Source organism: Megascapheus bottae, chromosome 4, assembly GCF_031878675.1.
Source record: "Megascapheus bottae isolate mThoBot1 chromosome 4, mThoBot2.hap1, whole genome shotgun sequence".
Classification (NCBI taxonomy): Eukaryota; Metazoa; Chordata; class Mammalia; order Rodentia; family Geomyidae; genus Megascapheus; species Megascapheus bottae.
Genome location: NC_143512.1, coordinates 56,127,185 through 56,142,506, shown reverse-complemented (window position 1 = coordinate 56,142,506; position 15,322 = coordinate 56,127,185). Strand labels below are relative to the sequence as shown.

The following is a 15,322-nucleotide window of genomic DNA, read 5'->3' as shown; positions in this document are numbered from 1 at the left end:
TTAAGATACCACTGTTTATAAAACTGTAATTGTGGTAGCTACAACAGGCTTTATTTAGAGTGCAGTCTATGTTATCAGTCTACCTTCAAGTGTTACTATGCCACGTCACAAATGGCTTAAGAACCTTAGAATGGTGTATCTTCCTTTTCCTATATAACAATGCTTTGTTCTCATATATTGCAACTTGGTTAAAGTTTTGTTAATATATTCAAATGATAAAAAACTTAATGTAGTTTCCATTTCTGGTACTATTTACTGCTTCATATAGATTCAGATTTATATCTCTTACTACTTTTCTTCTGCCTGGACAGGCAGAACCCCAGAACCAGTAAAAACCAAAAACAAAACAAAAAAATGATATTAACTTGACAGTAGTACATTATTTCTGATTTTCGTTTTCTGGGGGAAAAAGTCATAATTTTGTGGCTCTATTGTTTTCTTATTCGCATTATTTCCAATGAGAAACTTGATGTCACCCTTCTCATTGTCTGTTTGAATGAATAATGTTTCATCTGCTTTTCAATTAGTCAGGGATACCCAAAGCAATAAAACCAAAAACATGTGCATATACAATGCCAAGTAAGGTATTCTACCTGACTTTAACCTACAACCCAAGAAAGGAGTTAAAAATGAGAAGGAAGCAATGTGAGAAACTAGATGGTAAACTTATGCCCTATGTCTAGTGGGGAAAGGAGAAAGAATTCAGTCCAAAGGGAAAAATTACATAGTTATGAAAGGCTTTATGCAAATAGGCCATGATTCTTATCTCTGATTACCCTTGAGATTCATAGGCATTCCTAATTCTGTCTCAAATGAGACTCCTTTAATCAACCAATTATAGGTTTATAGCTTCTTACCTACAGTCCTAAAATCTATGAAGTTCTCAAATCCTGTACTGCCTTTTTGATTTAGTAGGTGGCTGAAAGCTAACCTGAACTCATGTAAGGATTCTGATGATCAATATTTTTCCTACTTGTTGTGAAACACTGGAGAATAATTTCATCACCCACCCATCACCTAAGGAATTGTATCATCCTTGGCTTACTTTTGTTTTTCACTCTCCAAAACCAATTGGTCCTCAAGCTCAGTCAATTCTTGTCCTTACATACTGTGTCCAATCCCTTCCTTGAGTTATGTTCTGGCTTTCCCATATGGCTGGTGCATTCCTACTTGAGCAACACCTCCACTTCCAGCGTTTTGCTGATTAACTGGAAATAAGAGTCTCACAGACTTTTCTGCTCTAGCTGGCTTTAAACTAGGAGCCTCACCTCTCAGCCTCCCAAGTAGCCAGGATTACAGGTGTGAGCCACCACTGTCTGGTTATGACTTTGATTTTAAGTTAACCTACTAACCAGTGGCCCCTATGCTAACTGTCCTCCAGGTAACAAATGACCGGGGAAGAATACAGAGACACAGAGATATCATTAGTGATGCTGTGCAGGGAGTTTATAACCAAAAAGAAAAAAGAAAAAAAAGGCTGAGTCACACTGTGAGGAAAAACAACTCAAAATTAAAATGAAACAGATATGTCACAGGACCAGAGTTCTAGACTTCAGGTCTATTAATATTTATCTGAGTTTTATATATCCTGTGCTACTGAAATGAACAAGAGACAGACGTTTAGAACTGGCATAAAGACACAGATCAAATAGAAGGGAGAACTATAAATAGGAGAGAGGGGAAGGGTCACATCCATAAGACAGGAAGTAGACAGGTTAGGGGCTGAGACAGGTTAGGGACAGACTCTTGGAATGGCACCCACCTGTGGTTGACACGACATTCTCTGGGCTTTCACTGCAGAGCTTTGACAACAAGCTAGTCTTTCCAGCACCTGTGAGGCCTATGCAAACCAGGTCGTATTCTGGTCGTGCAGGTGGCGGCCCCTTGCAGCAAAGTGCTCTAAAACACTGTCAAGAGAAGAAAATGGGGGTCTTTTAAATAAGATTGGTAGCAACCTTAAAATTAACAGTATAACTAATAATAACTAAATAACCTACCAATTAGAAGGAAGAAAATCGTTAAGTTGTAAGGGGAGAAACCTAATCATCTCAACGGAGTGATGAATGTCACCATCCACAGGCATGATATACATCTAATCACAACCTCTTTTCCTTCCAGGACAGGACATGATGCTGTCATACATCATTCCCGCCAAAATGTACCAGCTAAAATCTAACCACAAGGAGACCAGCTACAGATAATTTAAAGAACATCCTGTAAGACACCTTGCCTGTTTCCTATTATGTTTTTCTTTGACATTTTAACCAGGGCCTTAAAAGTCAAAGAAAAGACAAAAGAACCATTCTAGGGAAAGAAGACATAATATGAAATGCAACACATCTTAGATTACACTCTGAATCAGGAAGAAAAAAAGTGCCACAAATGACATTATTGGGACAATAGTGAGGACTGAATATAGACTGCCTATTAGATAATGGTGTTGCATAAGGTTAAATTTCCTGAATTAAATAACTGCACTGTGGTTATATAAGGAAAAACATCATTGTTCAGGCAAAACACACACTGAAGCACTTAGAGGTGAAGGGTCTTGATATCTGCAATTAACTAGCTCAGAAAAACTTGAAATCTCTTATCTCCATCTCCATTTGGTAAGGATTATGTTACAGCAAATATAGGAAACTGTTAACAACTGGTGAAGCTGAGTGACAAGTCCACAGAAAAATTATCTCCTTTACTTAGAAACTTAAAAAGAAAATAGCCAGATGCCAGTGTCTCACACCTGTAAACCTAGCTGCTCAGGATGCTGAGATCTCAGGATTCTGGCTCAAAGCCATCTCAGGGAAGAAAATCCATGATACTCCTTATCTCCAATTACGCAGCAAGAAGCAGGAAGTGAAGATGTGGCTCAAGGGGTCCAGTGCCAGGCTTGATCAAAAATGAGGCTGGGAGTTTGGCCTAGTGGTAGAGTGCTTGCCTAGCATGCACAAAGACCCGGGTTTGATTCCTCGGTACCACATACATAGAAAAAAGCCGGAAGTGGTGCTGAGGCTCAAGTGGTAGAGCTCTAGCCTTGAGAAAGTCCAAGGACAGTGCTCATGCCCTGAGCTCAAGCCCAGGACTGACAAAAAAAAAAATGATAAGAAGAGTTTATGCCCCAGTACTGGCATGCAAACATGCATGTGCACATATACGTGCGCGGGCGCACACACACGCGCACACACACACACACACACACACACACGCACGCACGCATATTCTTCTGCACTGCTGGATATTAAATCCAGGGCCTTATGCATAACAGGCAAGTATTCTACCATTGAGTTATCCCCCATCAGTTTTTTATAACGCTTTGATGTCAACTCAAAATAAAAAGGTATTAAATCATCAAAATAGATACACATATTTGAACTCATTAGAACCTTATGCATGTCTACCTCATTAGCCTTTGTTGAAGTCTGTCTCAGGTCAAATGACCTAAGGGTATTATGAACTGTAGTGTGGTTACAAATAAACTTACTTGCTGCATAAGAATAAAGACCAGTGGATTTGGAAGATAGGATCTCATTCATTAGGGCACAATCTTTCTATCTATTCCACATCTATTTACTAGGGGCCAACTGTGTATCAGTTTTGTAGAACTTCAACTATTCAGGCCCTGAATGAATGGGAAAATGGGAGAAGGGAGAAGAAGGGAAGAAGGCCTACTCAATTCTGGGTCCCCTAAGGATCCTAAGGGAAGAAACCAATAAAAAGTTTGTTTTGCTTCTTCTCATTTAGAGAGTCCTAAATGGCTGCCATGGTCTCATAAACCAAGCTTGAGTGCTTCTCTCTCTTGTTTCTCATGTCTGATCATCAAGCTTGGTCTATAATATAACCTTTGAAATGGCTCCAAATCCGTCAGCTTACAGCCAAGGCAACTGTCACTTCACCATCAGCACTCTCCCACTGGTTCCTGTCTATTTACTCCTTACACTTTCTGTTCTCCATATAAAATATGAAAAAAAAATCTGATTATAACTACTTAATCTGTTCCTTTGATTTCTGCCTGCTTTGGGACCCAACCCTCAACATCTTCCATAACCTGCTACAGTCAATGCCACTGACTCTTCCTCCTCTCTCCTGGAATTGCGCTGACCTCTCTCATTCAAGGAACTTATCCATTTCTCCAACTCATGGCCTAGTCAACTCCTAACCACCATCTTTCCCAGGGCATACAATTCTGACCCCAAGACTTCACAGCAATTATGTCAAGCTCTCCTAGAATGGTTGTGAATTCATCATTCAGGCGATTACAGTTAACTATATTCCCACATAGTGGAAAATATGTCTGACCATTTCATCCCACTATCCTCAGTGCCTAGCAGAAGACAGTATAGAAACTACCCACAAAACATAATTGTTGAGGTGAAAATGTTTAAGTCCTATCCAAGAAAAAAAAAAAAACAAGATGGGTGGGGGGTGTGGGGGAGGGAAATGGGTACCAAGACATGTGAAAGGGTATCAATGTATGTGAATTAATGCACCTTCTATCTGGCAAGTATCACGTAACCCTTTTACTAATTACAATAAAAAAATGCAAAAATTTTAAAAAAAGGACATTGTCTAGGTACCCCAATACTTTAAGAAAACCAGGTCAAAATAAGAGAAACCTTTGGTTTTGCCACTGCATGTCAATAACAGAAGTTAGCTTAGTTTTCAAGAGTGGCTTTGATGTGGAAAATCTACTTTGTTGGCAGATTTGGAGCGTCTTTTTTTTTTCTCCCCTAAATTCACTTTCTTCAGTTCTTAAGAGGTTCTATTGACTTTTGGTAAACAATATTTTATATCCATATTCTACGTGGATTTATGAAACTGTAATCCCATTTCCTCTAAGTTTTTTCAAGCCTGAGGACTCCAAATTATTTCAGTCTGTCTCTATATAGTAACTCCTCCTACCCCTTTATCTCAGTAGCTATTCTTTGGCCTTATTGATCCTATTTTGTCTTCTTCTACAAGATTAATAACCATAAATATAAACAGCCTACTAGATGCCAACCCTTCACATTCTGGATTCTTGTGAACACTAGGTCACATTTTTCACAACCTTTTTTCCTTGAAAAAATAAGTACCAGACTCAGGATAAAGAGTTTCTTTTCTAGAGAAAGGTCTATATGTACTCTTACAAAAAATCGCCATCAGCTAGCAGTTCTTTTTAATGTAGGTAAAACTGTCCATGTTTTCCTATGACAGGCAACAGTACTCACACAGCTTTCTTTATTGTTTTGCTTTGGTCTTTCTTGAGGAAGGTGGAGAGATGCCCTAGTTCTACTTCAGAGACCACCATCTTCACTCAGTTCCTGTGCCGGAATTTCTCTGGACTATCTTCCACCATTCCCTAATAGGCAGAGGAACTGGCCCAAGTACCTAGATGAATAAAGCCTAAGTACAAAAGTGGAATTGCATGTGATTGGTGGGTACCACCTCATCTGATTTAGTCATAGACCAATATCAGTCAACATACTTTTCCCCTGAGTTCCACTATTTCCTCTCCAGGGTCTCATTAAAACACGAAGTATAAAAACATTGTGTTCCAAAGCTCATCAATCTCTACAACACAAGGTACTTTATTCAGGACACACAAATACATCTGACATTAAAAAAAAAAGAAATAGTAATGATATTCTACTTCTCTCTTCTCCCTGCATATACTTTCAATGACGGTATTTCTGTTCCTATTACCCCAATCCCATCAAACGCTGACACCGCCAACATGGTAACTTCCTACTTACACCTCCATCACTTTCTTGAATTCCTGGCTCTGCAGTTCCCACATTTCTGGAAAAATTCAAACTAAATTTGAATAAAGCAAAAGACACACACATACATACACACACATACACGCACGACCCTGCCTATCAAAGTAAGGTTATTTAATTTAAATGCTGGATTAATGATTATTATAACACAGGATCTTTGAAACCACTCACAGAATGGAGTGGAAATAAACAAGTTAATTAATGGTTAAAAGAAAAAAGTGGCAGACTTTTGAGGGAACCAGACAAAACTTGTGTGTTTCATTCCCACTGGGGGATAATGTTCTCCCCACCCCCACCTCGGGCAGTTTTCATTTTTGTTTTTGTTTGTTTGTTTGAAACCTTAATCAAGCATTGGATCTTCTAGTCAATTTACTTAAAATTACTCGTTTTGGCCTCTAGACTATACTGTACCAAAGTTCACTGTGTTTGTCACCTACAGCAGTTCGGGTATTGTGAAGAGTAAGCCCTTTTCACTGCTGTACAATACAAGACACAATGCTGTCGGCAGTCCTGACAGCAAGCGGCAAACTCCAGCTTCATTCCCAGGCCAGACACTGAGGCATTGTGTGATTCTGCTCAAGCCCCATAAACCTATCCATGCTTCAGTTTCCCCATGATTAACCAGTAATGTTTAACACTATCTGCCACTTCCTTTCTTCGGGAGGATGTTAGGAGGCATGGATTCAATGCATTATGCAGCAAAGAAAGGCTCCAGACAGGCAAATAACTGTTCATCATGATGCTCATTTTCCTAAGGTATCTCGGCTGCTAGTTAGCTTCCTTGGGCAATGCCTGGCAGTGAGTGCATAGTCCAGACTGAACACTCACCCACCCCGCACACAGCAGCCTCCACAAGCAACTTCCCACCCTTGTTCAACCCAAGACGCTACACTCATCACCCTTGGCCCTAGCTTCCAGCAGGAAATAGAGAACAGAGCCAGTGTGAATTATAATTACACCCTCTGGGGCAACCAAGGTCATGGTCTCTCTTGTCTACATTACTTCATTTCATGAGTCTTTTCCCACAGGGTCAATTATGACTTATTCCTTTTTGAAAGAACCCACGGTATTTATTGTATTTGGTCAGGACATGGGACAGTCTCCCTTAGAATGTGTGCACAAGCCTTTACCAATTTTGCCGGTGAGAAAATGATGTAGCAAAGTCCTAAGTGAGGGCAAAGTCTAGAATCACTAGTGATAACTGGGTAGTAGACTTTAACCAATCACATCATCCTAACTAAAATATAAACCAGCTAAAATGCAGAGGCATACACATAAAGGAATATTGGCATTTAGAAGGAAGGTGACTGCATATATTAGTCATAGTCAACAAAAGATAAACTTGAAAGGTAAAAAATGCAGGCTGGCATTTTGCTCTCTGTGAAGCAAAATAGCAAGATCATTTATAACATGCCTCCATTTCGGTTGGGGACAGTATAGAATATTTTGTGAGCTGGACAAAACACTGAACACAGTGGATCCTCAGTAAAGGTCTTCTCAGTAAGTCAATACTGCATAGCACTTTTAACTTTCAACATTGCAGATAAAAACTATGCAACACCATCTATTCTTTTCTAACTGTAGATTTATCAGATAATATATACACAAACCCAGGCTATATCTGTTCTTAGTACTATTACTAGTTCAAAAAACTCAATTTTACAATTTCTGAGGGCAACCAAGCATTAAAACAGGGCAATAGGACTGGTTTTTCCTGCCACTACATATTTCTGGCTGAGAAATTAATCAAAAGCCCTCCCAGGCTGGCACCAGCCTCAGCTCTGCCAGTTATTTCCGACCAGCCAGTGTCGTGAAATTCCCAGCCTTTTGGGACATGGCATTTGTTTCAATTGATGCTCTGTTTCTCATCATGAATACAAGATTTTATTCTAAGTATGATTCCAATTTGATTGAAGCTCTGTGTAGTTGCTGGAAAAAATTTTCTTCTGTCAGCTTCAAGACTTACCCACAGCTACCCAGGCCACACAGCCCCTACCCAATCCCCACACTTCTTCTTCCATAGTCAAATATGGGTCTTGCCAGACAAAAACTCAAAGAACCCTGTGACAGAGAGCTGTGTCTTTTTCTATGCAAGGGTGGAGCACTCAATAAATACTTGTTCGAATGATGAAATGTATTGAAGTGGGTACCTAAAATCAAGATCCCCACTTTTAAAACTTTTTAGCTAGTGAGGTTAAACACCTGTAATTCTAGCTACTCAGGAGGCTGAGATCTAAAAAATCATAGCTTAAAGCTAGCCTGGGCAGGAAATTCCATGAGGCTCCTATCGCCAATCAGCAATTAGTATGTGCAGTTACTAATTGGGGATAAGTTATAAGTGTTAATTGGGGATAAATTACAGAGTGTCAACCTTGAGTGAAAAAGTTCAGGGATAGAGCCAGGGCCCTGAATTCAAGAAGCGATAATGGCAAAAAACAAAAACAACCACCACCACCACCAACAATAACAAAAAACACCCTTTTAAAAATAAGTTAAATTCTTCATTTTTTTTTTTTTTTTGATGGGAGAAGGGGCAGTGCTGGAAACTAAACCTAGCACTCTACCACCAAGTCACACCCTAGTGTCCAGAAGTGTTTCCTAACAAAATAAGCTCAATGAATAAAGTATGAAATATTGAAATGATCTGATTTGCATTTTCCAAGTCTCTAAATAAAGCCTTTTGCAAATAGAATTCAGTAACTGTAAGTAGGTTACAGGATGTTTGAGCTCGGTGGAAGAGACCTGAGAATGGGTGCATACCCTCATTAGTGAAGAACAAAACTGAAGGCATCTAGATTGCTAAGCACCAGATATATAACTGGTTTGTGTGCGACAGTTCACTTTTTCCTGAGAACAATACAGCAAGAAACATACAATATGGCTCCCAGGAAGCTTCAAACTCTGATGCCAGAGCTGCTTTCTGAGTCCCTGGAGTTATGAACCTCTAGCTTCTGAGGGTTTGTCATGCAGAAGTCTTCAGAGCCATTCTTTGCAGAGGGTCATATATTTGCTAAACCAGGATGGTGGTTAAGTTGAATAGCTGGGTCTGAGGTCCAGACTGTATTGCTCCAGAGCCCTGACTCACATCATGAAACTGATAGGTCCAGAGTCCAAGATTAGAGCACCAAAATATGGTGTGTTTCTGCTGTTGGGAGGAAGACAGAATTCAGCAAGCAAGTTTGCCTGTGCAATGAAAAAGAAAGATGTCTGGCAAAGAAAGGGAAAGATGCAAACCTCTGGATCGCTTCATTACCTGCAGTCAGTTTTCGAACACAAGTTCTTTCCTTCTAGGGAGAAGGTCTGTGTAGTTTCCTCCCCACCCCAGAGTTAAAAGACCTGGCAAATAAACCTTATCATTAAAATTCCTAAGGCTGAATTAGGGAACAGGAGAGAAGGGGATGGGCTGAAACAGGCTGTTAGCTTCTTGTCCAATGTTTGCTTCATTCATTTTTTTTAATCCTCTGGAAGGCCAATACTTGTATCAAGAAGCCCATGCTGGCCTTGGAGACTTCTGATTCTATACAAGAAGTTGAAGAGAAAAAAAAAAAAGTCCTCTGGTTTTCCTCCTTAAAAAGCATGCACGTGTGGATTTTACTTCAATTATGTAAATATTACATAAATAGTGTATATTGGAGAAGAGACAGAAAAAAAAAATAAACGAACACACTGAGTTGTACAGAAATGTACGTGAAAGAAGTGCTCTAAAAGAATGAACACTATCTGAGCCAATCTTCTCTTTCTACATGCAAAAAAACAATTCTGATGTGGTGAAATCTAACTAGGGGATTTTACAAATGAGAGAAAAGGGTATAACAAGTTCAAGACAGCACCACCAGAAATAGAAATAATAAGCAAAGCAATGGAGTACATTATCAAGCATGCCCTTGATCACTAGCTACAGCCTAACAGAAGCCTACTCCTTGTGTTGGAAGATGAATTTCCTTTTTAAGGTAAAATACCCCCTATCCCTTCCCAAGGAGAAAAACAATAAACTGGTTTTCTTTTGTTTTGTTGTTTGTTTGTTTTACAGAAGATAGGTCAAACCTCTTGGTGATGTGAGCTCCTAAGAACTCCTAGATGAAGGCTTTGGCCCGGAATCATCCCAGGCCTGAAACTTTTGGCCAATACATCACACTGCCACAGGACACTAAGTCTGTCAGTGCCTTACCCTTTGTATTTCTCAATCCACATTCCCTTTTGGGGTGAAATACTCCATTATTTCTGCTTTGTTCTGGGCTGTCTCCTGTCTCTGTCCCTATTAACTCGTGGCAACAAAAGAAACAAACAGAAGCAGGGGATTTCATGCCTAGCAGCTATAGACATTGCCCCCCCCTCCACCCCACCCCCTCCTGCTTTGCAGAGGGGCAGACATCTAAGAGTCTGAATGGAAGAGAGTGCCGCTGAGCTGAGCCAGACCAGGGGCCCATGTGGCTCCCAGCCTGCATCGCTCATCACCGCCCCCCACCCCCCAATCATGGCATCCATGTGTCCTGCTATGGGTATTTCAAGATGAACCCATAGTGAGGTTTGAAAAGCTAGAGTGTGTATCAGATAATTCCATTCTCATAGCTATCCAGAATTTCAAATCTCCTCAAGAATAAGATTTTAAAAAAGAAATTAAACGAGGAAGCTAAATGGAAAACAAACACGCCTGCCTGATTTTTTAAAATGGACTTGTTATCAGATGGGAACTATAATCTTAAATATCAATTTTTATAATAACAAATTTATCCAATAAAACTGGTAATAAAATCCCCAGGCATGCTTGCCTTTATTAGAACCCAAGCTTTTGTCATTTTATAAACATCTCCAAATCAGGACTTCATCTAGTTCAGTTTCAGAACATGTACTATTTTCTTTCTACAGAGCAAAGAAATCAAATTTAGCTGAAAGTAAAAGAAAAAAAAGCACCTAATACATTTTGTATCAGACCTCTTTTTCAGTCATTATCTGAACAGTATTTCTAAACAGAAAGTAGGACACAAAAATATGAAAACGCTTTTAACATTTTTTTAAACAAAAGGCATTTTTCTGTATATTATGTACTTGGAAAGAGTCAGAGCATGAAAACATTTAAAGAGAGCAAGTCTCCATAGGTAGCTTAGACCTTCAAATGGATTAAAGTCTCACCTAAAATCCCCAGGAAGGAACTCAACAAAATATAGTCTTTCTCTTACTGGTGTTTTTGGAACTAAGATGAGGAGGCTTATAGCCAAAAATCCAAGATAAAAATGAAGCTAAATTTGCTTTTCTTAAAAGTCCCTAATGACTGAAATGTACTCTGTTCCTTTACTTAACAATCTTTGGGTCCTAAAAAGATGGAGCTTAATTCCCATACACTGTGTGGATCACCAATCCTGTACATCCATTTCCCCTAGCCCTTGTATCCCCTCCCCACTTCCCAATTCTGCTCAGCCCTAAGCCTCTGATCAGGGTATCACCACAATTCCATGAGTACTGTGTCATTAGCTCAGGTCTTACTCAACTCTACTTCAGCCTCTAAAATGCTATCACCTTTCTAGAACAATACTTAAACCCATTTCCAGGATTTAAAATCATCCTGTGCCCAGATAATGTTCAAATTCCCTACACAAGGAAGTAGACTTAGCCTCAGGTGCCACTTAGAGAGTCCAGAAACTGTCCCCAAAGCCTTTAAAACAGGATGCAACATATAAAACAGAACAACAGTGACTCTTACTGATATTTTTCCACTGTATCCTTAGCCTGCATGACCATTAATGAGACCTCATGTGCAATTATTGGTTCATTCTGTTACCTCCTTCACGTCATCTAAAGATCCTCCCACAGCTACACGCCCACCCTCTTCCTCTAGAAGATTCCTTCCAAGTTCAGGTTAGTGTTCACCTCCTCCAATACTATGAGGACCCTCCCTCTGGTTTAAATGACCTTCAATTGCCCTTAGCAACTTTTTATTCCATAATCATAAGACTCATTGTTCTGTTAAGTACCGTTTGTTGGCCTCCCATTTCCACTGGACTTGGAGTACTTGAATGCAAGCACCACTTCCAATCCAACTTTGGAACCGGGTGTTTGACCCAGCATCCAAGCTGGTATATGGCAGGGAATACTCCTCAGTGAGGAAGTGCATGACTTTAAGTGCACAGCAAGTCAGACCTCAGCTCTACAGAAGTCAGGACAAGTTATCGCCCTAGTCAGTTTACCTAGAAAATAAGCATCATCCCATAGTATGGCTGGAAGTCATATATTAGGATGTATCTTCCAAATACTTGCCAAAGTACTCAATAACCAATTTGTATTATCATGATCATGATTATTTATGAGATTTCTGACTTAGAATAGTGTTTTCCTAAAGAACAACCAAACAGGATTTTTTTTCTTGCTGCTTATAATTATAATTCAAGGTTTAGGCTCATCATCCATTTGATCACAGATGTCAAATAATACAGTAAATCCCAATGGCAGCTAATAACAACAGACAATCCTTTTGCTTTACAGTAACAATAATTTAAAAAGGTAATAATAATTAAAAGAGGTAATAATAACTGAAGTCATAAGCTGATATAGTGTGAAAACACAGGTGGATTTTTTTTTGTCTTCTCATGAGAAAACATTTTTAAAACCAACTTTTTAAACCTATCCTAGCCATTTAATCAATTCTCTGACTATGAGTCTCTATACAAAACCAGACAAAGGCATGCTAGGTAGATATGTGTGTAATTCTGGTACATCTTCCAACTGTACTGCTTTAAAGGCTGACAAAGACAAATGTTTACTATGGTCTCATGAAGCGCCAATACGGTGAGTTAGATGTTATCTCGCCTCACACATCGACACACGTGCCAGACAGATTCTGATTGCAAAGTCTGTTATTGGTGATGAGAGAGGCGGAAAGGGCACAGCTGGATATTTCAGATCCACAGCTGAGCTGGCAGCAGTGGTAGCTCAAGACATCGTCTCACTTTAAAAGCTGGAATTCATCTGAGAGAGTTATTTAAAGGTGTGCTTTATTAAAGAGGCTACTGCCAAACATCCTGAGCAAAAGCTCAGATAAAAGGCAAATCTACCTGAGAAGGTCATCTATGTACTAACAACTCATTTCTTTCATCATCCACAAATTACTTATGAAAAATATCAAATTCTATCAAAAACAATCTGTCCTTCTCAGCCAAGATTAAGACTAATATGAGAACATAAGTTATATTCAAATGACTTGAAGTACTTGTTTTACTACATTTCCTGAACACAAACACCTAATAGATGGCATAGGAACCTCTAGAAGGTTGGTTTTAGAGGCAACCCATGGACCTAGCATATTTAAGTAGTCTTGCTAAAATGAATACTGATATCATCAATTTCCCTTACTCATCCTACCCGACTTCTTCCCCTACTCTGAAATATTCAAAGGAGTGTGTGTGTGTGTGTGTGTGTGTGTGTGTGTGTGTGTGTGTGTGTGTGTGTTTTGAAAGGCATATCATCTTTTTTTCTCTCCTTTTGAAGCTTATGGTTGCACATAACACAAAAGTGGTACACTGGAAAGATTCTGACATTCACAGAACTGGAGAGAAGACCAAATAACTGCAAGAACTGAACTGAGGCTGCCTCAGAGCAGCCACTGTTTGGAGCTGCCACTCCCCTCAATTGCCTGCCTCCCTCTGCCCAACTCCACAGAAGCCAGTAGAGCAGTCTCCCACTGCGCTACCCTGGTGCAACGGACAATCAAATTGGAGACTCCAACTGGCAAAAATGGAGCCAGATAGGGAGAAAAGAAATCCCCAGTTGCCCTGCCCTCAAACTGAAGCAATGAAAAGAAGGAGCTTGGACCACACATTATGGAATTCTACTAACACCCCCCCCCCAAAAAAAATATTCAGTTGCAAACCTGCTAAAAACACAATCAACTATCTATCTTGTCCTTTCGCCCACATGATATCAGGCTCATCTTGTACTACAGATTAAAGTCATAATGAAAAAATAATTTGTTCACCTTCCACTAGTACAATCCTATTCTGACAGGATATAGCCAAGGCTTAAAACAGACAAGGGGAGTCAGGCTGAGTCTAGGCAGTACAAGAATGAGATCCAGAAGAAAATGCAATCTAGATTTTCCTGACCAAACATATTCTGCCCTCTTGGTATCCTACTTGTGTGCACTGTTATTTAATGCTCTGTGTGCCTTCCCTTCTTTTCCTACTTCACAGATAAATCATTATATGTAAGAAGATGTGGCGGGCTATGCATGTGTAGGAGGCAAATGTCTGACAGCTCTTGTGCTTGAATTTGCATATTCTTGCTTTCCTTTCAACTTTTAATATCTTGCAAGAAGAAAATGGGACAAGACCTAGTTGGAGCCCAGTGTAGCACCTAGCTTTTGTTATTGAAAACAAAAGCACAGCGGGGTAGTCTGGACTATTGTTTTGTCACCAGAAACATACATATAAAACCCATAAACTTCTTAAAGATGTGTGACTGTGCTTTTTATTTTGTTTTATATTTTAAATAAAACAGCTCTGGTTTTTAACATGTTTATTTAAGCAATACAGTATCCTTCAAGTCTTCTTCCAATTTGCAACTCACACCATAATCATGAAGCAACTGTTACAATAGCAAAACAACAACAAGAAACCTTTACTCATCTGGGTTATAAAAAAAAAAAGAACAATCTTATTATGGTTAAAAAATAAAGATAAAAATAAAACATGGCAAACAAACTTTCCCACAAAGAATACAATAACATAACAGCAATAAGCTAATAAGCTGTCTGTCATCTTAAAGAAAAAAAAAACAGGAGTGAGAAATGATTAAATACAGGCATGTGTTCAAAACTAATAATTGATGAAAACAAGAGTCATATAATGTGTGATTGTTGTCCTTAATGTACTATATTATTTCTCATTTCTTTTCCTGTTTCACGATTATCTCATATTGTTACAGTATCTTACCTTGTTATCTGGTTCATTGCATATGTTTATTTGAAATAGGACAGGGAAGGGGGGAAATGGGGACAAAAACATGAGAAGGGGTATCAATGTGTGAAAAGCAATGCACCTAATATCTGATGAATATAACTGTAACCCCTCTATATATTACAGTTAAAAAAGAATTAAAAAAGAGAATTATGATTCCATCTTGGACTCCATAACTCCCCAATGCTTCTCTTAAATGAGAAAGAAGACCTACATAATTCTTTGACTTTTGTGTTACTATCCAGTTTATCACTAGAATAATTATGGATAAAAGAACCCCAAAGTAATTGTTCTTAAACAAGTTAGAGACAGTGTTTGCCAGAGATAAATGTGCATCACCAAAAGAGCATTTAAAGAAGCATCTGTGAGGATCAGGCTTTCCATGAGAACCACACAAAGGGAGTAAGACAAGAATTCTGTTATGTAAAAATCTGAAACAAAGAATTCTGGTCAGAACCAATTCTACCTATATTGAAATAAGACCTCCATAGTCACATCATCTGAGGGCAGAAAGATCAGATGGGGAATTTAAAAATTGATCTGAGATTATCTTTATCATGAGGACATCTCCTCACAGCAGTGCAAAAGACACCACATCCTAAAACGAAATGATACACTGAA

General features: G+C 39.1%; 1 protein-coding gene across 1 annotated transcript in view; it reads right to left on the bottom strand.

Annotated features, from left to right (window-relative positions):
- Positions 1 to 15,322, bottom strand: part of Arl15 (ARF like GTPase 15) — a 358,774-nt gene that overhangs the window by 231,909 nt on the left and 111,543 nt on the right. Inside the window, exon 2 of the mRNA XM_090331945.1 lies at positions 1,763 to 1,907. Coding sequence (XP_090188071.1) covers positions 1,763 to 1,907 — 145 coding nt within the window. The remainder of the gene's footprint in view (positions 1 to 1,762; positions 1,908 to 15,322) is intronic.